This window comes from Saccopteryx bilineata, chromosome 6 (genome assembly GCF_036850765.1).
Source record: "Saccopteryx bilineata isolate mSacBil1 chromosome 6, mSacBil1_pri_phased_curated, whole genome shotgun sequence".
NCBI classification, from domain to species: domain Eukaryota; kingdom Metazoa; phylum Chordata; class Mammalia; order Chiroptera; family Emballonuridae; genus Saccopteryx; species Saccopteryx bilineata.
In genome coordinates, this window is record NC_089495.1 from 111,597,007 (window position 1) to 111,624,903 (window position 27,897).

A 27,897-nucleotide genomic window follows, 5' to 3' on the forward strand; every position below is an offset into this window, starting at 1 on the left:
CGGCTGCGCAGACGCCCACTGCGGTCTTGGGAGAACTATGGCGGCGTCCGCCATCAGTGAGAAGGAGAAGGATCGGCTGGGCGGCGGTAACAGCACGCGGGAGCGGTTGCTGTCTGCGCTGGAAGACCTGGAGGTCTTGTCGAGGTAATGGCGTGGGCCGCAGGGCCTGGCTGGGCTGGGTCAGGAGGACAGGTTCCCGGGAACCCCCACTGCGGAACGTTGGCGGACCTTAACGATCGCCGGTGGCGTCCCTGCAGCCCCGACGCCTGCTAGACAGACGTGCGGACAACTGCCCCGGGCGCCAAGCGCAGGGGGTGGTCGTGCGGGGGAGGCTAGATGTCGACGTGGAGGAAGGAGCCCACACTGAAGGGGGTGAGACAGGCGTGTAACCCGTGATGCAGAGCCACGGGCGCAGCGGGGCGAGGCGCCTGCCCCGGGTGTAATCAGGGTGGCTGCCTGGAGAAAGGGCCGCGTGGGAAGAATGAGTTTACCAGACTCCCCAGGCGTCAGGTAGCCGGAAACCTGAGCCCACGCGGCTCGGTGGCTGGCCAGTTTGGGATGGCGGGAGTGCAAGAGTGTGCGGCAGAGGTAGCTGATCGAACTGCGTGTGATTCTCTTTATTCTGTTCTGTTTCGTGACACTCTGTGCAGTTGGAGCCCCTCGATTTCCTCGCATTCACTTGGATGTTAAATTTGGTTTGTTTCTTCCTCGTAAAATGGTGCTCTCAGATTTGACCCCTTGATGCCATCCCCACTATCTTACATCCATCACAAATCTTTCTTAAAGCAGCCTCTCAACGGTTTTAGTTGCCCTCATGCATCTTCACTGTTATCTGTCTGTTTGCCGGAGAGCAGAGCTATCTTTTTAAAATGCATCTCAGATCATTTTTTTGCTTTAATTATTTGCTAGGTTCTCATTGCCCAGTGAGATGACGTCCATATTCTTTAGTTTACTGTGCAATAAAGCCATTGTTCATCTCCTCTTAATCCATCCTATTATCCTCATTGACCGCCACATCCCTCCACCCTCCCGTGCCCTTCAGCCTCATGAATGCTCCCCATTCCAGAGCTGGTGCCTCATCCCTTTCAACTTGATAAATCATTTATTCATCCAGCTCCACTGTCACCTTTCCTGTAGCCAACATCCGTTAACAGATTTAGGGTAAATCTTATGTATTGTATTTCCTGGCCTACTAATAATCAGCATTTTATCTGCTGTGATTTAGTCTTTGCCACAGCAAACATTACTTACCAGATTACTAGGTGAGCACAATATCAAATGATGTAATAAAAACACACAGATACCATAAGTTAAATAGCTTGTGTGTTTAATCCCCTGTTTAGACTGTTCAGACTTAAATACTATTGATACTTGACTACCAGTAAGGCACTTAGAATGTTCAGGCACAAGGCACCTGTCTCAATGTGTTGCCTCTATGTAAATGTTCACAAAGAGAAATGCAAGTGCTGTTTCCTTCCATCTTTGTTGGTTTGTAGTTCCTGGTGGAGACCTTGTCAGTTAACCCTGTCAATGAATACCAGACTGATTTTTTAGTTAAAAGACCCTAGCAAGACAGTTTTCATATGTTTTCAGTGAAGTTATTTATGTCTCTGCTCTGTGTGACATGACTATTTCTTTGGAACACCTAATTGAAGCTTCATTTAGGTGAAGGCTTACTCTTTTTAAGTTAGTAAAACATTGGAGGCTTATTTTTTGTAAATTATTAAACATCGTGTAAACATCCCATAAATGCCGAGTAGCCCACTGCTTTCCTAAGTAGGGCCAACTGTCACTTGAAAAACAGTGCATTCATCCTAAGGAGTGCTTTTAGAATTACCAGTCGTCCAAACTGTGTCTCTGAGTCCTTTGAAGTATCTTGAATAGGTAACCATGTAGTTGTGATTTCTGTTTCATTAGGATCAGAACAACTAGTAATTAGTTGGGAAATACTGCTGTTTTCCTGTATGAGCCAAGTTTTCCATGTCCTTGAATTCTGGATCTTCTATTTGAAGTGGTCCTTTGAGCCATTTCTTCTTTTGGGATAATTGTCACTTAAAAGCCAAGTCTAATACTTGATTGGTTTCTAAAAATTTTTTCCATGAATTTTGATGATGCTGTTGAGTATGAAATTAGTCTAATTAAAATGTTCCTTATTTCTTCATTTTGACCAGCCATATGGTATGGATGGTAGTGATTAATTTTTCTGTAAATATGTTGACTTTGTGAAGAAATGACACCCTTTTGGGAAATAGTGGCAGCTGTCTTTTGTTCTGAGTGGGTCTTAGTCTTAGTATTTCAAATCTTTACCTTAATATAGTCAGTGAGTACGTTCAGCTTCTTACTCTTCTACCCTGGAGCCCAGTAAATTTATTTCTTTTTTATGTTTACTTACTGTAATATAATTTGTTCATCTGTTTTGCTGAGTAGCCTTAGTATATATTTCATATTAACTAAGTTCAGGAACTGTTTCTAAGTAGCCTACCCATCCAGGCTATCTGTTGATCAGACAGAAGCCTTACTGATAACATAAGCAGTCAATTAAGATATATATATCTTAGAGGGAGAGCGAGAGAGAGAAAGGAGGGGAGGAACAGAGAGCATCAACCCTAGTTGTAGTTGTCTCTCATATGTGCCTTGACTGGGCAAGCCCAGAGTTTTGAACCAGCGGCCTCAGCATTCCAGGTTGACACTTTATCTACCACAGGCAACATATATTTTGTATGTGTTATGTACTTATTCTTACAATGAAGTAAACTAACAGAGAAAAGAAAACTTTGGTTTTATTTTTGTATTGTCTTGTCATCTGATTTAGAATTTAAGTGTTACTGTTCACTTTTATAACCCACAAATCTAGAAAGTGCCTGGCAAATAACAGTCAAGAACTATTTGATGAATGAGTGTGAGAAGACCTTCCATTCCCACATCCACTTTCTCATTAATTAACTAATTCATGCACAGTGCTGTGGGAAGGTAGAGTCCAATTGACACCATCCAGAAAAATAGTATGAGGCTAACAGGAAGGAAGGTGGAAATAGCCTGGCCGCCAGTAAGAAGGTACAAACATTGGGGCTAACGGGTAGTGTCAGGTAGCAAACTGAAGCTGTTTCCTCCTGTGTAATTTCTGGAAAATGTCGTCTATCAACAAGTTTGGAACTAATATGTATATATTACCCACTATCCATCTTTCCCTCCTCTATATACTAGCTTTCTTAGAGGGTTGGTATATCAGGTAAATGAGCTTTCTAGACACATAAGATTTCATTGTAGTATGTAAGAATCCCTTTTGTCTGATACCTCTTTGGTTAATTTAAAAAATTCAATTAAAGTAGAAAGTTATTTAGCTTGACTTGTGGTGGCACAGCGGATAAAGTGTCAACCTTCAACGCTGAGGTCACCAGTTCGAAACCCTGGGCTTCCCTGCTCAAGGCACATATGGAAGTTGATGCTTCCTGCTTCTCCCCCCTTCTCTCTCTCTCTCTCTCTCTCTCTCTCTCTCTTCTTTCTAAAATAAATAAAATCTTTAAAATTTTTTTTTAAAAAGTAGAAAGTTATTTTTAAAATGACTCATCTATTTTTTGTTTTACTTTACCATAAAACATATAAAAGATGTTTTCACTAATCTTTTCATATAGGTCATGAGACAAGGGACTTCTCTATAAAGGGCCGGATTGTAAATATTTTTGGAGGCCATAAGTTCTGTGCTGCAATTACTCACTGCCAACATAGTGGGAGAGCAAGCACAGACAGACAGTATGTAAGTAAAGGGTCTTGGCTGTGTTCCAGGAAGCAGTATTTATTACAATTGCAGATGTGCTGGACTGGATTTGGCCTGAGACCCCTAATGTAGGAGTTTTTCGTGCATAAAACACTTATAATGCACTGGCTGCAATTTCTTCGAAGTGAGAAGTTGGACTCTCATCAACTAGTCCTGTGGTTGACACTTGTTAGGTTTTGGACTTTCCCTTGGTCCTTCACGGTTGCTCTTTGCAAACCTCTTAGCTTCTATTTTTACAGAAACAACTCTTCTGTTCATAGTCATATTTCATTGGTACTTACATATTGGGTGTCATTTTTGTAATATTAGAAATAAGTAAAATTTCCATAAATAAATTTGATAACAAACATAGCTGGTGAGTGCAGTGCAGCTGGTGAGAGCTGAAGTCCATAGTCTTAGTGACTTGATGGGCTCGTATTCAGGGCTGTGGGAACTCTGAACCAGGCAGATCTGACAGAGGTAAGCTAAGACAGCCTCTAGTGTATTTACTTTGTTTTGTTTTCATTTTCTTTTCTCTCCCCCCCTCTTCTTTCCAATTTTAGGGAACTCATAGAAATGCTGGCAATTTCAAGAAACCAAAAATTGTTACAGGCTGGAGAGGAAAACCAGGTAAATGGCTTCTTTTTGAATTAATTAAAAAAAAACAAACCATGATGTCTGCAAATTTTGTTTTATTTATTTTGTGTAAAAACAGAAGGGTTGAACCTTTTTAAGTTACTAATGGAAACTTTTAAATTGACATTTGTATCATTTACTTGAGGTAACAATGTGCTTAAGAAAATAGTTGTTTAAGAGTTAGCAGTACTATTTTCTATTAGGGTCCTAGTTACAGTTACACCTTTTTTTCATTTTTATCTTTTGAATTAACCCATAAAGCCTTGTTAAATAGAGATTGAAACAATTTCTGGAATCAAAAAGGTGAGTGCTCTCATAAACTAGCCCTTTATTATAGAAATGATTTCCCTAATGCAGCTTGAAAAAGAATGGAATTAAAAGCATATACTGTATTTCCCCATGTATGAGGCATACACTTTTTGGGAAAATTTGGGGACTAAAAACTGAGTGTGTTTTATACAGCAGTTGTAGATTTCTTTACTTGCATTTCCTGCTTTTTCGCGCTTGTTGTCTTTGCGCTCATTGTTTCGCACTTGTTACCAGTATATTACAGTAGGTTACGTTTTGCCATGTTCTGCCCAGAAGGCTCAGAAAAGATTTTCGTAGTGCTGAATTCAAGTTAAAAGTGATCCAGTTTGCAAAAGTGAATAGAAATTGTGCTGCTGAACATAAGTTTGGTCCTCCTCCAACTGAGAAATCAATCCAAGACTGGTACAGGAAGAAGAAAGCCTACTGAAAATGCCACAGCAGAAGAAGACCAGGAGAGGCAAGTCAGCAAAATGGCCTGATTTAGAGAGGGAATTGAAGATACGGATTGAAGAGCAAAGGGCAATTGGAATTCCTGTGTCCACAAAGATGGTTCAGCATAAGGCAAGAAGAATTGCTGATGAAAAAGAAGTTACTGATTTCAAAGGAGGACACAATTAGTGCTTCATGTTCTTGAAACGGAATGGACTAAGCATGCGTACACGCACCAGACTTGCCCAAAAGATGCCTGAAAGCTATGAGCAGAAGGGCCTTGAATTCATCATTTTGTCATCCAATGTCGGAAGACACATCAGTTTGAGTTGGGACAGATTGCAAATATGGACAAAGTCCCCCATCAATTTGATGTCCCAAGTAACAGAACTGTTGGTAAGAAGGGGGTGAAAACTGTAACTGTGAAGACAAGTGGACATGAAAAGAGCCATTATACAGCTGTTCTAGCTTGTTGTGCCAGTGGAACCAAGCTGCCTCCTATGCTGATTTTCAAACGCAAAACAATGCCAAAAAAAGACATTCCTTGAAGATTGATTGTCCAGGTTCATGACAAGAATTGGACGGATCAGGATGGGATGAAGATCTGGTTTGAGAAAGTTTGGAGAAGATCAGGTGGGTTCTTACACAAACCTGCTCTATTGGTGCTTGATCAGTTCAGGGCACACATAACAAAAAACACAAAGAAGATTGCTGCAGAGCAAAAAACAAAACTTGCCGTCATACCTGGAGGCTTGACATCTCAGCTCCAACCGCTTGATCTCAGCATTAACAAACCCTTCAAAGTTGCCATGAGAGATGAATGGAACCAATGGATGAAGTCTTCTGGGGACAATTTGACACTAGCAGGAAGAATGAAGAAACCAACTATAGAAGTTTGTGCCTGGGTGAAAAGATCCTGGGATAATATTAAGATTGAGATCGTTGTCAAGTCATTTAAGAAGTGTGGCATTTCAAATGCCATAGATGGAACTGAGAACGACTCATCAGACACAGATGAGGACAAGCTAATGGATGGGAGTTTTGACAGTGATGAGGAGTTGTATAAATTTTTTTTTTTTTTCCTGAAGCTGGAAACGGGGAGGCAGTCAGACAGACTCCCACATGCGTCCGACCGGGATCCACCCGGCATGCCCACCAGGGGGCGATGCTCTGCCAATCCGGGGCGTCGCTCTGTCACGACCAGAGCCACTCTAGTGCCTGAGGCAGAAGCCAAGGAGCCATCCCCAGCGCCCGGGCCATCTTTTGCTCCAATGGAGCCTCGGCTGCGGGAGGGGAAGAGAGAGACAGAGAGGAAGGAGAGGGGGAGGGGTGGAGAAGCAGATGGGCGCCTCTCCTGTGTGCCCTGGCCGGGAATCGAACCCGGGACTTCCGCACACCAGGCCGACGCTCTACCACCGAGCCAACCAGCCAGGGCCAGAGGAGTTGTATGAATTTTATGATGAATAAAACTTGTGTTCAATAACTTTATGTAATACATTTTTTTTTCCAATTTCGGGCCCCAAAATTAAGGTGCATCTTATACATGGGGAAATATGGTAACTGTTAATGAAGAATTACTTATTTTGTGAATGTTGAGTTTACAGTTAGTTTTTATTTTCCTTATACTTTTATGTGCTTCTTAATTTTCTACAGTGAACAAATTTTATTTTTTTCTGGCTCAAAACTTTTTAAAGAGGGTAAATTTTATATTCTATGGGCGTGTTTTGCCACAAGAAAGAACTTTTTAAGAGAAAGTAAGAAGGTGTTAAGACAGAACAGGAGACAGTGTCTAATAGATTTCTTTTCCCCACACTGTATCCCATCATTAACTTAATTTCATTGTATGGCATGTTTTGAGGGCAGAGAAATCTGGTGTACTCTACGTAAGAGGTGCCCCAGAAGTTGTTTTCTTCAAGGGTTAACTCCCTCAAAAGGGGAAAAGGGAACCAGATAATGCTGCAAGTTGAAAATAGCTGCTAATTTAAGGGATATTAGGGTTGGGTTCTTTTGTTTATTTTTTTGTTTTGTTTTTTTCCGAAAAAGAAAGAGCCTAGAGACAATTGTGTTAATAAAAAAATCCCAGTCTCAGATGCTTTATTAATAATTAACATGTAGGATTAACCTTTTGAATAGTGAATTTTTTTCATGCTTGCTGACCTCTGGGAGTGAATTTTTTCAAAAAATGAAATTAGTTCCAGTTTTATTAACTTAAAATCATGTTTGTTTGATAACCAATTTATGGAAACAAGAAGAACATACATTTGCTTTTTTCTAATGTTGCCTTTCGTGTGCACGATCGTACTCTGGATGGTCAGGAGGCATGAAGACGTACATGAATGTTTGTACTACTCAAAGAGTTAATTAGGAATTTGTGCAAAATAAGTAAAAAGTAAAAGGTGATTGTTGACTTTATTTCCTAGTAAATGTTTGCTATGAGCCAGGCACCCAGATTATTCAGGTTATAACTAAAACCTGCATAATCATCACTAACCTTTCTTACACTTTTTAAGAACTAGCAATTCTGTGAATTGTATCATGTACATAGTACTGTGAATTCCTGTATAATTCTCATTAAAACTATTAAATATGTATTAGAGAGATACGCCCATTTGAAAACTTTCTAACCACCATTTTGTTTGAATATTTATATTTTCATACAGATAGAATTTCAGAGTTAGAAGTAACCTTAATGGTCTTCTATTTAAGCTCCTGTGAGATTGAGTTTCAGGGTGGGATAAATTAAGCTAAAGGTTAGTGGATAATTGAAACTAGAATCTACGTCTTTTGACCTCAGCTGATTAATTTCCTCTACTCAACAATAAAATCTAAAAAGAATTTTTACTCCTCTCTGGTAATATACAAAAGAGGCCAAACTGTGTAAACTTGAAAGTTGTCATGGAACTAATGTGTACTACTCATTTTGTTTAATAATTTTTTAAAATATAGCTTTTAAAAAAAGATTTTATGTATTGATTTTAGAGAGGAGAGAAAGAAAAAGAAAGGGCAAGCGGAGCAGCAGGAAGCATTTAACTTGTAGTTGCTTCCCATATGTGACTTAACCGGGCAAGCCTAGGGTTTCAAGCCAGTGACCTCAACATTCCAGGTTGACGCTTTATCCACTGTGCCATCACAGGCGAGGCTAAATGTAGCTTTTATGGAAATGGAAACCTAGCTTTCTCCTCCTGTGACTTGAGAAGAATAGGAATTCTAGTCCTATTAAATAGAATACACTTTTTACAGAAAAAGCTTTCTATTGTTACTTAATATAAATATTCAATTCAGGATGCAGCTTAGTCTTGACTCTGTTGTATCAGAAGGGCTATAAAAATGAGAGGAAATCATGTCAAAAGGAACTTAAGGATACATGACTGTATTTTTCAGTCTTTAACACATTTTTAATAATATTTTAAAAATTGATTCTGAAATTTGACAGCCATTTCCTTTCTGATATATTATTTCCTACTAGCACAGTAAAGTATGTAGATGAGATTGCATCTTCTGTAATCCAGGGCAGGGGGTGATGATTACCCTTTATCGAGCTTTGCTGCTTTTCCATACGTACTTAACATAAATTATGCCATAAATCCTCATAACAGTTCTCTCTGACGAGGTACTGTAATTATGCCCTTTTCCTAATGAGAGGACAGGCTCTAAAGAGGTCAGATAACTTCCCTTGTCATACTGCTAATAAACAAAGGACTGAAGACTTGAATCTAATTCTCTTTTCTGCTTCTTAACCTTCATAGTTCCTGCCAAAATTTATTAACTATTTTTTGAAATCACTTTTATAAATTATCTTCATCCTAAGCAGTACCATGCATGAAATCAGGTTTTATGTGACAGTTACATATTTTTAATATTAGCACAAATGTGTAATTATAAAAGGTTTTTTTTAAGACCTTGGTGCCAACTAAAATCATTTCAAGTACCAAAATTTGGGGAACTTCCACTGCATTATATTTTTAAAGATAAAGTTTTACCTTTTTTCTTCTCTGGGAAATTAATAAACTTGTTTTGGCATATTACTAGTTCCAAAAAACTAGTTTTATCTTGTTTGAAAGAAAAGTGTTTACCATAGTTTTTGTCCCATAAGACGCACTTTTCCCCCCCAAAACTGGAAAGGAAAATGGCCGTGTGTCTTATGGAGCAAAAAATATGATAGTTTATTAAATATTTCAACATACCATTTGGCTCAGAATATTTTTCTTCCTATTTTCCTCCTTAAAACTCTAGGTATATTCACAAAAGTAAACTCAAAATGGATAAAAGACTTAAATATAAGTCATGAAACCATAAGCATCTTGGTAAAAACATAAGTAGTAAGCTCTCTGACATCTCTCGCAGAATAAATTGCTGATTTATCTCCTCGGGCAAATGAAATAAAAGACAGGATGAACAAATGGGACTATATCAAACTAAAAAGCTTTTGTACAGCTAAAGACAATATGAACAAAATAAAAAGACAAACCACACAATGGGAGAACGTATTCTACGATACGTGTGATAGGGGTTAATAACCAAAATTTATAAAGAACTTGTAAAACTCAGCACCAGGAAGATAAACAATCCAATCAAAAAATGGGCAAAAGAAATGAATAGACCCTTCTCCAAAGAGGCTATACAGATGGCCAATAGGCAGATGAAAAAATGTTCAACATCACTAATTATTATAGAAAAATGCAGATTAAAACCACAATAAGATATCATCTCGATCAGTCAGAATGGCGCTCATTAACAAAAGAACACATAATAAGTGCTGGTGAGGATATGGAGAAAAGGGAACCCTCCTGCACTGCTGGTGGGAATGCAGACTGGTGCAGCCACTGTGGAAAACAGTATGGAGATTCCTCAAAAAATTAAAAATAGAACTGCCTTTTAACCCAGCCATCCCACTTTTAGGAATATATCCTAAGAACACCAGATCACTGATTCAAAAGAAGAAATGCATGCCCATGTTTATGGCAGCATTGTTTACAATAGCCAAGTTCTGGAAACAGCCCAAGTGTCCGTCAGTGGACAAGTGGATTAAAAAGCAGTGGTACATATACACAATGGAATAATATGGGGCCGTGAAAAAGAAGGAAATCTTACCTTTTGCAATAACATGGATGGACCTGGAAACTATTTTGTTAAGTGAAATAAACCAAGCAGAGGAAAAAAAATATCATATGACCTCACTCATTTGAGGAATCCAATAAACAGTGTGAACTGAGGAATGGAAGAGAGGCAGAGGCGGGATCAAAGGGACCAGAGGGAAAGGGGATGAGAGGATGGGATCAGAGAAGGGAAAGAGATTGGTGAAATTATATACACATAACAGCATTAGAGCAGAAAAGCAAATCCTGGAGGGAAAGAAGGAGGGCATTGTGGGGAGGGGGCAAAGGGGATGTTGAGGGGAACACGGGTGAGGGGGATGTATTCAGTGGGACACTTGAATCTATGTAAACACAAATTTAAATCAAAATTAAAAAAAGAAAATCAGGGGGAAAAAAGAAAAAATAGCACCAACTAGTTATAAAAAAAGATGTGTTTAGTAGCTCACTTGCTTCCTAAGAGGCTGAGAAGGGAATTGCAAAATCAGTAAAAATATTTGTAGGAAGCAGATGTTTTGATTAAAGTAACAATTTGACAAGGTGTGATTAAGTAATCTGGTTTTCCTGCTGAAACTTTTACAAATTTTAGTTATATTGAAAAAGAATTATAAAATGAGATTTGATTTTATATTTAAATTCTAGAATATAACATTTAGTGTTTGGAATGAGCCATATTTTCTTATTAAATTTTAAAAGATTTTGCTGTAGAGGCTTAAAAGCAAACGCTTGGCCAAGGAAAAGATTCTCTTGGCCTCCTGCTTACTATTACTTGGGGGAGACATGTCTGCCTCTCTGGCTTGTAATGAGAGTTCAATGCCAATGTTGACTCCCAGGCCCCGCAACTGGCTTCAAATAGGTGCTCAAACAAGAGTCCCTCCCTCCTTCAGCCTCTTTAGCGCCTCCTGGTTACCAGGAGCAGAAGTGTACTCAGTAAGTGACACGCAGGCTGTGGGCTCAGGAGGGAAGGACAAGGTGAACCATCAGCATCTAGGACCACAGCCCAGGCTGCTCAAGGGATCTCAGGAATGTGAGAATGAAATAGTCTAAAGTATCAGAGTTTCTCAAGAGAACAGCTTTTCCTGGTCATGTAGTTTATAGTTTTGTTGGTTGGAGCTTCGTCCTGATGCACAGGGATTGTGGGTTCAATTCCCAGGATTGTGGGTTCAATTCCCAGTCAGGGCACATGCAGAAACTGACCAGTGAATATACACACGAATGGAGTGGTGGATGATGTTTCTCTCCCTTCCTCTTTTTAAGATCAGTAAATAAAAAATTTAAAACAAAAAGAACCCATAGGTATGTCTTATGGTCAGGTGGTGCGTCTTAATGGAGCGAAAAATACAGTAATTACAAAAAGAAGAAAACCGTAATCTGTTCTTCAAAATAATTATAAATAGGCTATTTTTATTTTCAATAAGGATTAAAAATATTTTGAAGTTATTAAAATTTGATAGGCTGATTAAGAGGTGTGTTGTTTCATTGGAATGTAGCTTTTTAATATTCTGTTGTCTGCTTTAATCAACTATTATCTTATAGGTGCTGGAGTTGTTAATTCACAGAGATGGGGAGTTTCAAGAACTAATGAAATTGGCACTTAATCAAGGAAAAATTCATCATGAAATGCAAGTTCTAGAAAAAGAAGTTGAGAAGAGAGACAGTGATATTCAGCAGCTACAAAAACAGCTGAAGGAAGCCGAACAAATACTGGTAAGTTGGCAGTCTGGTTCTTTAACAAGAATATTGTTTATTTAATGTATTTTTAAGAAATAAGTCTATTACCAGTATTTTGAAATGGCAGAAACTTGATTTTAAATGAAAGGTCATTGTCATTTTCTTGTTTACTTATTTTCAGATATCCTGTATTAGTTGAACCACATTTGCATTATTTAAAGACTTCATAGGATTGAATGATAGAAATGGGAAGCTTTACTTTTATCATGACCTGATACAAGTTTTAGTTAATAGTCTCTTTACTTCAGTTATAATATTTCAAAATCAGTAAAGACATGTGTGAATTTTATAAACTGATTAAAAATTACATTATTTAGTCTTGCATGCTGAACTGGGTGAGATTAGGATAGATGTCAAGGGCCCTGTTTTTCCTTTTCTTGCTCTTGGATCCTGTTTCAAAAAGGCAGCTTATTTGCCATTATCAGCCCAGTTATTTCACTGAACACTAACACACGTAATTGATGTATGGTGGTATTGCAGGCACAGCCGAGCTTGATTCTCACATGGACCAGACATAGCTGGTACCCTTAACCCTGATAAATCTCTTCAAAATGTGTTACAGTGGGCTCCAGTATATAGAAGCCTGAGTGTTTTGGGGTAAATTAACCACTTCGCCCTAAGAAATGACCCCAACTAAATACTTCTTTAAAAATATATAATAAAATCTATTTCCCATTGGGAAAGTAATACTTGCTTATCAAATGCTCTTCAGAAAATAGAAAAAGTAGAAAGAGGTGGAGAACATTGCCTTTAGTTCCCCTGCTCAAAGAGTGCCGCTCTTCATGGTTTGGTGCAGTGTAGAGCCTTGCAGTCTCAGTGTGCCCATTTTTACTGTATTGCAATTAGTAGGGTACTAACTGACTTCCTATTACTATTTATGAAAACTTAACCACATTTTTGGCCTGGCCAGATAGCTCAGTTGGTTAGATCACCTTCCTGAAGCACAGAGGTTGTGGGTTTGATTCATAGTCAGGGCACATACAGGAACAGATTGATGTTCCTGTCTCTGTCACTGTCTCCTTTCCTCTTTCTAAAATCATTAAAATAAGCATTTTAAAAACGTGTTTAAAAAAAACAAGCTATTTTTTTTATATAATTACCATATTTTGCTCCATAAGATGCACTTTTCCCCCCAAAAGTGGAGGGGGAAATGCCCATTTCTTTTTTTTAATTTTTTTAATTAATTTTAATTTATTGTGTTTATATAGATTCTAGTGTTGCACAAATGCATTCCCCTGCCCCCGTATCCCCCTCAACATCCCTTTGTCTCCCTCCCCATAGCACCCTCCCCCCTTCCCTTCAGGTTATCCCATCCTATCATCCCCTTTTCCTCTGGTGTGTTTGATCCCTCCTCTGTTTCAATTCCATTCCTCAGTTCACATTGTTCATTGGATTCCTCAAATGAGTGAGGTCATATGATATTTTTCTTTTTCTGCCTGGCTTATTTCACTTAACATAATAGTTTCCAGGTCGATCCATGTTGTCACAAAAGGTAAGATTTCCTTATTTTTCATGGCCCCGTAGCATTCCATTGTGTATATGTACCACAGCTTTTTAATCCACTTGTCCACTGATGGACACTTGGGCTGTTTCCAGATCTTCACTATTGTGAACAATGCTGCAATAAACATGGGGGTACATTTCTCCTTTTGAAACAGTGCTATAGTGTTCTTGGGGTATATTCCTAAAAGTGGGATAGCTGGGTCAAAAGGTAGTTCAATTTTTAATTTTTTAAGAATCTCCATACTGTTTTCCACAGTGGCTGCACCAGTCTGCATTCCCACCAGCAGTGGGACATGTCGGAGAGCTTACTAACTATGTTTTCTTCTAAGATGTTTATGGTTTCACGGCTTACATTTACGTCTTTTCTCCATTTTGAGTTTATTTTTGTGAATGGTGTGTGTTGGTGGTCCAGTTTCATTTTTTTGCAGGTAGCTGTTCAATTATTCCAACACCATTTGTTGAAGAGGCTGTCTTTACTCCATTGTATGCTCTTACCTTCTTTGTCAAATATCAATTGTCCATAAAGGTATGGGTTTATTTCTGGGTTCTCTGTTCTGTTCCATTGATCTGTATGCCTGTTCTTATGCTAGTACCAGGCTGTTTTGAGTACAATAGCCTTGTAGTATAACTTGAGATCAGGAAGTGTGATACCTCCCACTTTATTCTTCCTTTTCAAGATTGCTGAGGCTATTGGTGTTCTTTTTTGGTTCCATATATATTTTTGGAATATGTGTTCTATATCTTTGAAGTATGTCATTGGTATTTTAATTGGTATTGCATTGAATTTATAAATTGCTTTGGGTAATATAGACATTTTAATGATGTTTATTCTTCCTAACCACGAGCATGGTATATGTTTCCACTTGTTTGTATCTTCCTTGATTTCTTTTATCAATGTTTTATAATCCTCCGAGTACAAGTCTTTAATCTCCTTTGTTAAATTTACTCCTAGGTACTTTGTTTTTTTGGTTGCAATAGTGAAGGGAATTGTTTCCTTAATTTCTCTTTCTGACAGTTCATAGTTGGTGTATAAAAATGCCTTTGATTTCCGAGTATTAATTTTATATCCTGACACCTTGCTGAATTCATTTATCAGGTCCAGTACTATTTTGACTGAGACTTTAGGGTTTTCTATATACAATATCATATCATCTGCAAATAATGATAGTTTTACTACTTTTTCAATTTGGATGCATTTTCTTTCTTCTTCTTGTCTGATTGCTATAGCTAGGACTTCCAGAACTATGTTGAATAAGAGTGGTGAGGCCAGACCAGGCGGTGGCACAATGAACAGAGCGTCAGACTGGGATGCCGAGGACCCAGGTTCGAGACCCCAAGGTCGCCAGCTTGAGCACGGGCTCATCTGGTTTGAGCAAAGCTCACCAGCTTGGACTCAAGGTTGCTGGCTCAAGCAAGAGGTTACTCGGCCTGCTGAAGGGCCGAGGTCAAGGCACATATGAAAAAGCAATCAATGAACAACTAAGGTGTCGCAAGGAAAAACTGATGGTGGATGCTTCACATCTCTCTCCATTCCTATCTGTCTGTCCCTATCTATCCCTCTCTCTGACTCTCTCTATCTCTGTAAAAAAAAAAAAAAAAAATGTAAGAGTGGTGAAAGGAGGCACCCCTGCCTTGTTCCTGATCATAAGGGAATTGCTTTTAATTTTTCCCCATTGAGTATGATGTTGGCTGTGGGTTTGTCATAGATGGCCTTTATCGTGTTGAGGTTATGTTCCCTGTATTCCCATTTTGCTGAGAATTTTGATCATGAATGGGTGCTGGATTTTATCAAATACTATTTCTGCATCTATTGAAATTATCATGTGGTTTTTCTCCTTCCTATGTGATGAATCACATTGATTGATTTGCAAATATTTTATCAGCCTTTCCTTCCCAGAATAAATCCCACTTGATCATGGTGTATGATTTTTTTCATATATTGCTGGATCCGGTTGGCTAATATTTTGTTGAGGATTTTACAATCTATTGATAGATTCATCAGGGATATTGGCCGATCTCTTTTTGTGTTGTCTTTGCCTGATTTTGGAATCAGAATTATGCTCGCCTCATAAAAGGAGTTTGGAAGTCTTCCTTCCTTTTGAATGTTTTGAAATAGCTTGAGAAAGATAGGAGTTAGTTCTTTGAATATTTGGTAGAATTCACTTGTGAAGTCATCAGGCCCTGGCTTTTGTTTGTTGGGAGTTTTTTGATAACTGTTTCAAATTTCAATTTGTTGGAATCAGTCTGTTTAGGTTTTCTGATTCTTCCAGATTGATTTTTAAAATATTATATGTTTCAAGGAATTTGTCCATTTCATCTAGGTTGTCCAATTTTTTGGCATACAGTTCTTCATAGTATTTTCTTACAATCCTTTGTATTTCTGTTGTCAGTTGTTATTTCTCCACTCTCATGTCTAATTTTATTTATTTGAGTCCTCTCTCTTTTTTTCTTAGTGAGTCTAGCTAAACATTCATTGATCTTGTTTACCTTTTCAAAGAGCCAGCTCCTGGTTTCATTGATCTTCTATATTGTTTCTTTAGCCTCTGTGTCATTTATTTCCTCTCTGATCTTCTGATCTTTATTATCTCCTTACTTCTACTATCTCTGGGCTTTACTAGTTGTTCTTTTTCTAGTTCTTTTAGATGCAGGGTTAAGTTGTTTATTTGAGCTTTTCCTAGCTTCTTAAGGTATGCCTATAATGCTATGAACTTCACTCTCAGTATTGCTTTTGCTGTGTCCCATAGATTTTGAGTTGTTGTATGCTCATTATCATACGTTTCTAGGAATTTTTTTTATTTCTTCTTTGATCTCATTGTTAACCCATTCATTCTTTAATAACATGCTATTTAGTTTCCAAGTGTTTGAGTATTTTTCAGTTTTTCTGTTGTGATTTCTTGTTTCATGCCATTGTGGTCAAAGAAGATGCTTGAGGTGATTTCAATCTTCTTAAATTTGTTGAGACCGCTTTTGTGCCCTAACATGTGGTCTATCCTAGAGAATGTACCATGAGCATTTCAAAAGAATGTATATTCTGCTGCTTTAGGGTGAAAGGTTCTGAAGATGTCTACTAAATCGAGTTGATCCAGTGTGTCCTTTAAGTCTGCTGTTTCTTTGTTAATTTTCTTTCTTGAGGATCTATCTAGTGATGTTAGTGGGGTATTGAAATCCCCTACTATTATAGTGTTGCTGTTGTTCTCACCCTTTATATCCATTAAAGTCTGCTTTATATATTTAGGTGCTCCTATGTTAGGTACATAGATATTTATAATGGTTATATCTTCCTGTTGGATCACTCCCTTTATCATTATGTCGTGACCTTCTTTATCTCTTATTATAGCCTTTGTTTTAAAGTTTATTTTGTCTGATGTAAGTATTGCTACCCCAGCTTATTTTTTCATTTCCATTTGCGTGAAATATTTTTTTCCATCCTTTTTCTTCAGTCTATGTGCATCTTTTGTTTTCAGGTGTGTCTCTTGTAGACAGCATATGCATGGGTCCTGTTTTCTTATCCACGCAATTACCCTATGTCTTTTGATTGGATCATTTAATCCATGTAGATTTAAGGTTATTATTGATATGTAGTTGTTTATTTCCATTTTATTCTTTAAAGCTGTATTCCTCTTTTTCTTTTCTTTTTTTATAATTTTTTTAATTAATTTTTTTTTTTACAGAGTCAGAGAGTGAGTCAGAGAGAGGGATAGACAGGGACAGACAGACAGGAACGAAGAGAGATGAGAAGCATCAATCATTAGTTTTTCATTGCACGTTGCAACACCTTAGTTGTTCATTGATTGCTTTCTCATATGTGCCGTGACCGCGGGCCTTCAGCAGACCGAGTAACCCCTTGCTGGAGCCAGCGACCTTGGGTTCAAGCTGGTGGGCTTTTTACCCAAACCAGATGAGCCCGCACTCAAGCTGGAGACCTCGGGGTCTCGAACCCAGGTCCTCTGCATCCCAGTCCGACGCTCTATCCACTGCGCCACCGCCTGGTCAGGCTTATAATTTTTTTATTTATTTATTTTTGTATTCCTCTTTTTCTATATTCTTTTCCCCCTTTGGTCTCTTTACAACAGGCCCCTTAACACTTCTTGCAGCATTGGTTTGGTTGTAATGAATTTCTTGAGGTTTTTTTTTGTTTGTTTGTTTGTTTGTTTTTTGTCTGGGAAGCTTTATATTTCTCCTTCAATTTTAAACAATAGCCTTGCTGGATAAAGTGGTCTTGGTTGTAGCCTCTTGTTCTGCATTACTTTGAATATTTCTTGCCATTCCCTTCTGGCCTCTAGTGTTTCTGTTGAGAAGTCGGATGTCATCCTTCTGGGGGCTCCTTTGTAGGTGATAGCCTTTTTTTCTCTAGCAGCTTTTAATATTTTCTCTTTATCACTTAGCTTTGGTATTTAATTATGATGTATCTTGGTGTAGATTTTTTTGAGTTTCTCTTTAATGGAATTCTGTGTGCTTCAACTTGTGTTACTTTTTCCTGCATCAATTTAGGGAGGTTTTCAGCTATGATTTGATTGAACAAAGTCTCTATCCCTTGTTCTTTCTCTTCTTCTTCAGGAACCCCTATGATGCGGATGTTATTTCTATTCATGTTGTCACAGAGTTCTCTTAGAGTTTCCTCAGACTTTTTGAATCTCTTTTCTTTTTTCTACTTTGCTTCTGTGCCTTCGTTTATCTTGTTCTCTAACTCACTGATTCAATGCTCAGCTTCATCCATTCTGCTTTTAATTCCTTCTATTGTGGTCTTCATATCTGATATTGTATTTGTCATTTCTGACTGATTCTTTTTTATTATTTCAATGTTTCTTTTTATACTTGCTATCTCTTTATTTAGTTGTTCGTTATGATCGTCTACTGTTGTCCTAAGATCTTTGAGCATCCTACCAATTGTTAAACTCTGCATCTGGTAATTTGGTTATATTTGACTCATTCAAGTCCTTTTCTGGGGATTTCTCTTGATTCAATTGGGTTGCATTTCTCTGCCTTCCCATTTTGTCTGTGTATAAGAAGGGTATAGCCACTGGAGTCCAATGGGTGTGGCCTCTGTGTTCCCTAGGTGTGGTCTGTCTGCAGGCCCACCACCCCTTATGCCGCTGCCTCCGGCGTTTGGGTATGGGTGTTGCCTGCGCCAACCTGGGCTGTGGCTGTCACTGCGGTTTCTGCCTCTTCTCCATGGGAGGGACTGTATTCATGTGCCCAGCTCTACAAGTCTCGGCTTTTGCCCCATCACCACAAGTGGGGCTGCATGCCGTGCACAGGGCTGTGAGCTTCAGCACTGCAGGCAGGGTTGAGCACCTTTGCTCAGCCCTGGGTCCCCGCCTATTCCTGGACTTTCACCCAGCCTGCACAGGCGGAGTTGTGCTCACGCATCAGGCCAGGCCACAAGCCCAGGCTCTGCGGGCTGGTCGGGGCCGCGTGGCTGCGTTCAGCCTTGGGTCTCTGCAGGTCCCAGCCTTTCGCCATTCCCCTGTGGGTGGGATTGCAGGTGGGCCCGCAGCTGGCGGGACCACTTTTGTGCACCCCTTCCACCCCGCCCTGCGAGACTGAGCTCACACCCGGCCTCAGTCATGGCCGGCCTGGCTTCTGCCCCTGCCAAGGGGACCGTGCTTCTGCATTCCGCTGCCGCCCACCCTCCAGCTAGCCCTCAGCAGTGTGGTTGGGGGCACTGCACCTCATACCCTAGACTCAGTACTGTATTCCTGAAGGCTCCTTCCTTCTAAGCAACTCTGCTCTGAGTGCCACAGAAGAGCTTGTTTGACTGGTGCCTGTTTCCTTTTGCTGGTATTGCTGGTTCCAGGCGAAGTATTCACTTTACATTTGGGGAGTGACTCAGCCCAGGGGTTAGAGTGGCTGTCCCTCAAAGTGCTTTTTTCTGTGCCTCCTAGATTACACTCTCTTCCTGCTACTGCAGTCCTCTCTCCCCGTCCCCCGGAGCCCCGGGTGAGTGGTTGTGAAAGAGATTTTCTGTGTGGTCCCTTTAAGAAGAATCCTGGATCTGAGAAATCTGTCTCTTTCTCACAAACTGTATCCTGTCTTGTTTCCAGCTAAATACTGTCCAATCGCCTCTTCTGGGCTATGGGGCTGCAGGCTGGGACTTTGTTCCTGGGGCCCAGGACCCTCCCCTCTCTGCTAAACTCACTTCCTGCCACACGAGTCTCTCCAGGCTGCCGTTCGCTCCGGGGAGCTGGGCAGCCCTCTCCGCATTTCTGTTTTTCCTACCAGTCTAAGTGTGGCTTCTTTGATGTTCCTTGGTTGAAGAGTTCTCTTAGTTTAGTCCAAAGATGGTTTTTCCTGATGATGGTTCTTAAAATTAAGTTGTAGTCCACTTTGGTTCTGGGAGGTGGAAGTTGGTACGTCTGCCTAGTCCATCACCATCTTGCTGCTCTCCCCATGTGTCTTATGGAACGAAAAATATGGTATTTTATTAAATATTTTAACACACCATTTGGTTCAGAATTTTTTTTCTTATTGGAGTGAAAAATATGGTATATCCTACTTGTTAAGTTTCTAACTTAGTTACAAATAATACTTTGATGTATAGCCTTTCAAAAAAACTTTTTTGCTTTTGCATTTTGGATTATATTTAGATGAAGTTTCCAAACATAGGATTACTGAGGTAAAGACAGTGATCACTGAATTTTATGATACAAGTGCTAACAGCTGACATTGTTGAGCACTTGTGCACCAGGCCCCATGCTGCGCATTTCACTTGTGCTCTCTCAGTCTCACAGCAATTACATGAAGTCGGCCATTTTTGCATTTTAAAGATAAAGAAACCCAAGATCTTAAATGAATAACTACCTTGCCCAAGGAGAGTAAAAAGTTAAGAGGGAACTTAAACCTAAATCTCTCCAGTTCTATCCTCTTAATCACTTTTAGTTGAGGGTGCATATACGATACGAGGTTAACCTCTTTTTACACTTTGTGTTTCTTTTATTGGGTGGTGTTATATAACAGTCATTAAGCATGGAGCTAATGGTAAAGTGTAAATGAATAAGAGTATAAATCCAAGAATGTATCTTGTAAATTTAAAATATATAAAATCGGGTATTTTATCCTTAAACTAGATGAAAGAATAGGATTCTTTTGGGGTGGCTTGTTGTCTGGATCTTCTTTGCGTGATAGAACACATGATGAAAAATATTAATAAACAATCTAGTTTATACGTTATTCCTAACAATCTGTGAATAGAGACTAATACATGAATATAATGTTTCTTTCATTAAATATAAATGTGGTATAAATGACAGCAAGTGCTATTTCAGAATATTACAAATTAATTGTGGGGATTTCCAAATTGGATATTGTTCCTGTGGGATAAATGGTATTGTGAATTAAGTGAAAATATATGCTTGAGCCTGACCAGGCGGTGGCGCAGTGGATAGAGCGTCAGACTGGGATGCAGAGGACCCAGGTTCAAGACCCCGAGGTCGCCAGCTTGAGTGCGGTCTCATCTGGTTTGAGCAAAAAAGCCCACCAGCTTGAACCCAAGGTCGCTGGCTCCAGCAAGGGGCTACTCGGTCTGCTGAAGACCTGTGGTCACGGCACATATGAGAAAGCAATCAATGAACAACTAAGGTGTTGCAACGTGCAATGAAAAACTAATGATTGATGCTTCTCATCTCTCTCCGTTCCTGTCTATGCCTCTCTCTGACTCACTGTCTCTGTAAAAAAAAAAAAAAAAAAAAAATATATATATATATATATATATATATATATATATATATATATATGTGCTTGATATAGTTAAGAAGAATAAACAATATTTCTCTTGAATGTTCTTTAGGCAACAGCTGTTTACCAAGCAAAAGAAAAACTGAAATCAATAGAAAAGGCAAGAAAAGGTTAGTACTATGGGAACACTGAATGACTTTCTGGAAAAATCAACTTTTATTCTCAAGACACTGATGAGATTATTATACTCATTTGCTGTGTTAAAAGGATGCAATAAATTTTCATTGTAAAGTATCTGCTGTGTTCTGGTACTATGCCTGGGTACCACGTCCTCTTTCTGGTTATAAGAAGCAATACTGTAAAGCAGTTTGTGGCTGTGTACCTGAATGTGCAATAAAGACAGTGGGGTTATAAAATTGTTGGGAGAAGAAAAGAAAACTGGGCTGAAATCAAGTGGGATTTGAATTGGGTCTTGAAAGATAGGACAGAGAATGAAAGAAGACATCCACTGTCCAGGCAGAACTGCCGTCTGATGATGGGTGGGTTTTACAGCTTTAGCAGTGGCGGCCTTAGGCAACAAGGTGCTCCTCCCTGCGTCCCAACAGAGCTGGGGGCGCATCGTGGAGCACCTTTGTTCTTCAGCTGTGGGGTATGTCTCTGCCACTCTCCATACCAGCAAGGGTAGGGAGGTGGTATCTGGGAAGTTGGGAGATCTGCGCTCTGTATTTTTGTGTCTCCAAGTGTAGACTGCAGGCAGACCATGGGAACACTGGGGGTGATCCCACATTTTGCCGCTTTGGTTCAGTATCACATACACCAGGTTCCCCCAATGTCTCTGCTTCTCCTGGCAGAAGACCCAGTCACTCCGGGTTTCTCCCCTCTCCAGAGCCTGACACCAAGTGCTGCTTATCTCTCACCACCCCCCACCCCGGTTTTTGCCCTTCCCACCTTTAGCTGATTGGGTGCACGGATCTTTCGGGCACACCTGCAAGCTCAGCTGGGGTTCCTTCCCTGTGATATAGCTGTTCAGTTTGTTGAAATCAAGGGGAGAGATCAAGGATATCTCTCATGCCACCATTTCTCTGATGTTATCTCCAGATTTTTAAAATTTATTAATACATATAATACAAATATATGTGTACATAAATTCTAAAAAAATCAGGTTTTGTTATACATATTATTTAATATCTTACTTTTTTAACTTAATGAATAAATATATAGTGAACATGTTTCTAGTTAGGTCTACTTACAAGGTTCCGGTCATATGCTAACAGTTGAGTCATACAGTGTGAAACTAAGTTAAGTTTCACTGGGAAATGAAACATTTGGTTCTTTTCTGTGTTCTCATTGCTTGCAGAATAGTAACAGTATCTGATGGTAGTTAGTAATTGAGGTTATTGAGCATTATTGGGCTAGTCTCCCAGATTTAAAACTTAATGTCAGCTGATTTTTTTTTAATGTCTTGCTCTTTAGTTTGGAAACACATACATGACTTAAGTTTATAATATTCGTTCAGGTATCATTAGAGAAGGTAGGTAAGTCAGATTATCCTATTTCAGATAAAGTGTAAGTATTTTATATAACTATATGCATTTATAAATTTGTTTACTTGACTAAAATGTTACACTCCATTCCACTCTCAGGTGCTATCTCCTCTGAAGAAATAATTAAGTATGCACATAGGATCAGTGCAAGTAATGCTGTGTGTGCCCCGCTGACCTGGGTTCCAGGTAAAAATACTGTTTTTTTACTGGATATATGTGCTTTTGAAAATCCTTAGGTGATGTATTTAAAATCCTTAAATATATGATGTATTTAAACATTGATGTAGCCTGACCTGTGGTGGCACAGTGGATAAAGCGTCGACCTGGAAATGCTGAGGTCGCAGGTTCGAAACCCTGGGCTTGCCTGGTCAAGGCACATATGGGAGTTGATGCTTCCAGCTCCTCCCCCCTTCTCTCTCTCTGTCTCTCCTCTCTCTCCTCTCTAAAATGAATAAAAAAATAAAAAAAAATAAAAAAAACATTGATGTATATAACATCTACATATTTTCACATTCTTAAGATTTTATAAGAATATAGGTCATGGGTTTTATAGGTTTAGTTTTCTACAAAGCTGTTGCCACTAGGGACTGTTTGTTTAATTTTTAAAAAATAATAATTTTTAAAAGCACGAGATAGTATGGGATGATTCTAAAGCTATAGATTTATAAGCCTGTAAAACCCAGGCTGGCCAAAAGCCAAGTTTTTAAGAGCCGTTAGGATTTCCACAAAGATTCCAGCTTGGAAAACCTTTCCAGCTCTTAGGTGACAGAGTATATAGCACTGAGTGCCCAACAGCAAACAAGACTGAAGAGCCAGAGTAAAAGAGACAGCAGAGGGAGTAACAAGCTGCAACTATGTAAATATGATAGATAGGGAATGGAACATTTATAAGACGAGACACTAGTAGAGCAGCCGGCTTTTGGGAGAAGTGGGAAATTGTTATCTCAACTTCAGTAGTTCCTGATGGTGTTTTGTTGTTTTGCCATCCTAAAAAACTACAGTGTTTGGGGTAAGTAAATCTGGAGATTGTGAGAAAATTACCAAAAAGTTGGTCCACATCTGGCCTAGTTTTTATCAATCCAAAACTGCTATTTAGTATGCTTTCATGATTGAAAAGAAAGATTACTGACTCCTGATACTGTACTGAAAAGTTAAGGAGTTAGTCTTTAAATGACAAGATGAAAGAAGTTAGTTAGAAAAACATTTAAATTTTGAGAATTCTTCCAGTAGGCATGCAGTCCTTTCTGTCATTTAAAAAAGTGTCATGCTCTATTCTCCCTCAGTATGTATCATTATTATTTTCATGCTAAATAATGCAGGTATATTAGAAGAATCAAGATTATTTTTAACTTTCTTAATTTGTCATTTGTAATGTTTGCTAAAATAAACTTTTCTATATAGTTTTTTTCATATAGAGGATAGTATATTATGGTGAAGATTCAGAAAAAAATTAAAATGCATAAAATGCGTGTATTTTTAAATGTCTGGTTTTTTATTTGTTATTAGGGGACCCACGGAGACCATACCCAACTGATTTAGAGATGAGAAGTGGATTACTGGGTCAAATGAATAATCCTTCCACCAATGGTGTGAACGGCCATTTACCAGGGGATGCACTTGCTGCAGGCAGACTGCCAGGTAACGTTACTCAGAAGACTGCGTTCAGACAGACCCAAGTTTAGCTGTTGAACAAATTTGAGGTACCAGACTCAGATTGTTCTAATAGTTAGGCTTTCTGCCAATTTACTATACTGTCTACTTATTCTGGTTTAAAGATTTTTCTAGATGGAGGTTATAAAGTTAGAATAAAATAACTTTTATCTCATTTGTTAGTATGCCATTTTCCTAAGGTATTGGGCCTCTCGTTTATTATTTTCATTGTTCTAATTATAGCTTTTTAAAATTGTGAAACATATTGTATAAACAGAGTAAGAAATACATATGTTCAGGTTAAAGATTATAAAGTGAACACACTCCTAAAAAAAAATCCCAGTTAACAAAATGAATAACAAAGCTGCTTTTTCTTTTTTTTTTTCATTTTTTCTGAAGCTGGAAACAGGGAGGCAGTCAGACAGACTCCCGCATGCGCCCAACCGGGATCCACCCGGCATGCCCACCAGGGGGCGATGCTTTGCCCCTCTGGGGCATCGCTCTGTTGCGTCCAGAGCCATTCTAGCGCCTGAGGCAGAGGCCACAGAGCCATCCCCAGCGCCCGGGCCATCTTTGCTCCAGTGGAGCCTTGCTGCAGGAGGGGAAAAGAGAGACAGAGAGGAAGGAGAGGGGGAGGGGTGGAGAAGCAAATGGGCGCCTCTCCTGTGTGCCCTGGCCGGGAATCGAACCTGGGACTCCTGCACGCCAGGCCGACGCTCTACCGCTGAGCCAACCGGCCAGGGCCAACAAAGCTTTTTATTGGCTTTTAATAACTTTATAAAATAGCATTTTTCTGAGAGTTTGTATATTCTAAGCTTCAGCCTTTCTCAAGCTTACATATAGGTTTGTGCTATTCTTATATGTATTTTGTGTTCCCCATATCTTTTGTAGAAGTGAGTTGTTTTGATTTGGTAGAACATTTTAAAAATTTAAAATAGGATAAAAACCACCCTTTCATCAATCACTTTTAATATTTTACCCATTTCGTTGTTTGCCCTGTGTTATTTACATTGTTTAAAATGTGCTCTGGTAGATAATGCTTTTTATTGCTCCCCGTATTACTAAAAATGCTTTCTAAGCTTTACTTTTGTTGGCCCTGGCCGATTGGCTCAGTGGTAGAGCATCAGCCCAGTGTATGGATGTGCCCAGTTCTATTCCTGGTCAGGGCACATAGTAGAAATGACCATCTGCTTCTTTACCCCCTCCCCCTCCTCTTCTCTCTCCCCTCTTCCCTCCCTCTCCTCCTCCTCTCTCCTGCAGCCATGGCTTGATTGACTTGAGGGAGTTGGCCCTGGGCACTGAGAGCTCTGTGGCCTCCACCTCAGTTGCTGAAAATAGCTCGATTGCTGAGCAATGGAGCAATGCCCAAGATAGGCAGAGCATCGCCCCATAGGGGACTTGCCAGGTGGATCCCAGTCAGGGTGCGTGCTTGAGTCAGTCTTTCTGCTTCCCCTGCTCTCACTTAATTTAAAAACAAACAAACAAAAACCTGTGTTAATACATAGTAAAGTATACACTAGCTATTTATAATATGTATAAAGAATATACAGTGTGTCCGTAAATTCATGGTGCACTTTTGACCAGTCACAGGAAAGCAACAAAAGATGATAGAAATGTGAAATCTGCACCAAATAAAAGGAAAACCATCCCAGTTTCTGTAAGATGATGTGGCAGCATGTGCACATGCACAGATGATGACATAACACCGTATATACAGTGGAACAGCCTACGGCCATGCCAGTCGAGATGTGGACGGTACAGAGGAAAGTTGAGTGTGTTCTGTGGCTTGCTAAATTCAAATCCGTGACCAAAGTGCAACGTGAATATCAGCGCGTTTATAACGAAGTGCCACCACATAGGAATAACATTACTCGGTGGGATAAGCAGTTGAAGGAAACCGGCAGTTTGGAGGAGAAACCCCGTTCTGGTAGGCCATCGGTCAGTGACAAGTCTGTAGAGGCTATACAGGATAGCTACCTAAGGAGCCCTAAAAAATCTGTACGTGAGCCCACATCGAACTGCACTGAATAGGTATGAAACTGGGAGAGTTTTCCTTTTATTTGGTGCAGATTTCACATTTCTATCGTCTTTTGTTGCTTTCCTGTGACCGGTCAAAAGTGTACCATGACTTTACAGACACCCTGTATAGAGAGTAATATATCAGATTAATATACAGGGTGGGGCAAAAATAGGCTTACAGTTCTTAGTATGGAAAATAATACAGTAATGAGTAAATAATAATAATACAAGAATAAACTTGTGTACTCACACTGCAAACCTACTTTGCCCCACCCTGTATATGTATATATATATCTATATAGATAATAGGAAATATTTGATTTGTAATTGTGAATGTTTTACAAAAGAAAAATTATATCAACTGGCTATATTGAATAATTATAACGTATGACTTTAAAAAATAAAACACAAACTCTAGTCACTAAAACATGACTTTTTCTTGATAAATTTGATTTTCATTGATTTGGCCAAAGTGCATTTTGATTTCTAGCCTTAAAAAATACTTATTTCAAAGTATTTGCATGGAGGAAAGAGTCATCTAGAAGTAGACAATTAGTAGTAGAAATATTCTTATATGTGCTTCTTTCTTGTCTCCAGATGTCCTTGCTCCACAGTACCCCTGGCAATCAAACGATATGGCAATGAATATGTTACCACCAAATCACAGTAACGACTTTTTGTTGGAACCTCCAGGGCATAATAAAGAAAATGAAGACGATGTAGAGGTTATGTCAACAGATTCCTCGAGCAGTAGTAGTGACTCTGATTGAAAAAACATACAGAACGGAATACTGTCATTTTGTTTCTTAAACAATAGCAAACCTGGGCAAATAATCATATTATATTGGCTATAGTGGAATTGTGCAGCCCATTAAAAATCACAGTGAACTTTCTTTTTAAATCCAAACATCATGATTTTAGTTCTAAACCATTTGGTGAATATCTAGAGAATCATCAAAATTTACTGTTGGAAAAAAAGATCATTCAGTTCTGTGCTGTCTTATGCTGTTCTATTCCAATTGTGTCAGACTTGTACAGTAATTCCAGAAATGAGATTTGGGGGAAACAGCCCATGTACATATCACTGACAAGCCTGGATTTAGAAAAGATTAAAAAAAGGACAGCAGATCATTGAATGTGTATCATATCAAAATAGCAAAAACCCTCACTGAAAGTAAAGGCTATTATTAGCTTCTGTCACAGGAACAGAAGTTGTCTCAATTTGTACTATTTATAATTACTGTAAATTTTGTAAATAAACTAACTTGTTTTTACTCTTTATGTTCTTATTTTCATTTAAACTAACTTGAGTGTAGTTTAGAATATTAGGTAAATTCAGTTGCATCTCATACCTTCTTAAATAGAACTCTGGAATATGAATGAACGTGATGTAATAAATACGATTGAACTAGTAGTCACAACTGGTAGGTTTCTCAGAGGCCCATACCGCCATTCTTTTTGAAAGTAGTAAAATGAAGTGGGTTTTTTAAAACTTACAATGTCTGATTAAAAATAAAGATTTTGCCCTGGCAAAACCTGTCTCGGGCCAGTCCAC

The 27,897-nt window shown here is 39.0% G+C and overlaps 1 protein-coding gene across 2 annotated transcripts; it reads left to right on the top strand.

The window, feature by feature from the left end:
• MED4 (mediator complex subunit 4) lies at positions 1 to 27,623 on the top strand. 2 transcript variants are annotated; one of them, XM_066236084.1, is made up of 7 exons: positions 1 to 144; positions 4,318 to 4,384; positions 11,758 to 11,928; positions 21,242 to 21,299; positions 22,773 to 22,859; positions 24,180 to 24,311; positions 26,940 to 27,623. In XM_066236084.1, the coding sequence occupies exons 1-7, from the start codon at positions 38 to 40 to the stop codon at positions 27,110 to 27,112; spliced, it is 795 nt and encodes a 264-aa protein (XP_066092181.1). In that variant the 5' UTR covers positions 1 to 37; the 3' UTR covers positions 27,113 to 27,623. The 2 variants fall into 2 exon arrangements, with proteins under 2 accessions (XP_066092181.1, XP_066092182.1); XM_066236085.1 differs by lacking the exon at positions 26,940 to 27,623 and adding an exon at positions 25,908 to 26,933.
• Positions 27,624 to 27,897: the final 274 nt, after the last annotated feature.

Excerpts from the sequence above, each read along its gene's own strand:
- MED4 (XM_066236084.1), top strand. The coding sequence starts at position 38 with ATGGCGGCGTCCGCCATCAGTGAGAAGGAGAAGGATCGGCTGGGCGGC. Across the intron at positions 21,300-22,772 it reads AATAGAAAAGGCAAGAAAAG|GTGCTATCTCCTCTGAAGAA; the intron begins GTTAGTACTATG and ends TTCCACTCTCAG. Across the intron at positions 24,312-26,939 it reads TGCTGCAGGCAGACTGCCAG|ATGTCCTTGCTCCACAGTAC; the intron begins GTAACGTTACTC and ends TCTTGTCTCCAG.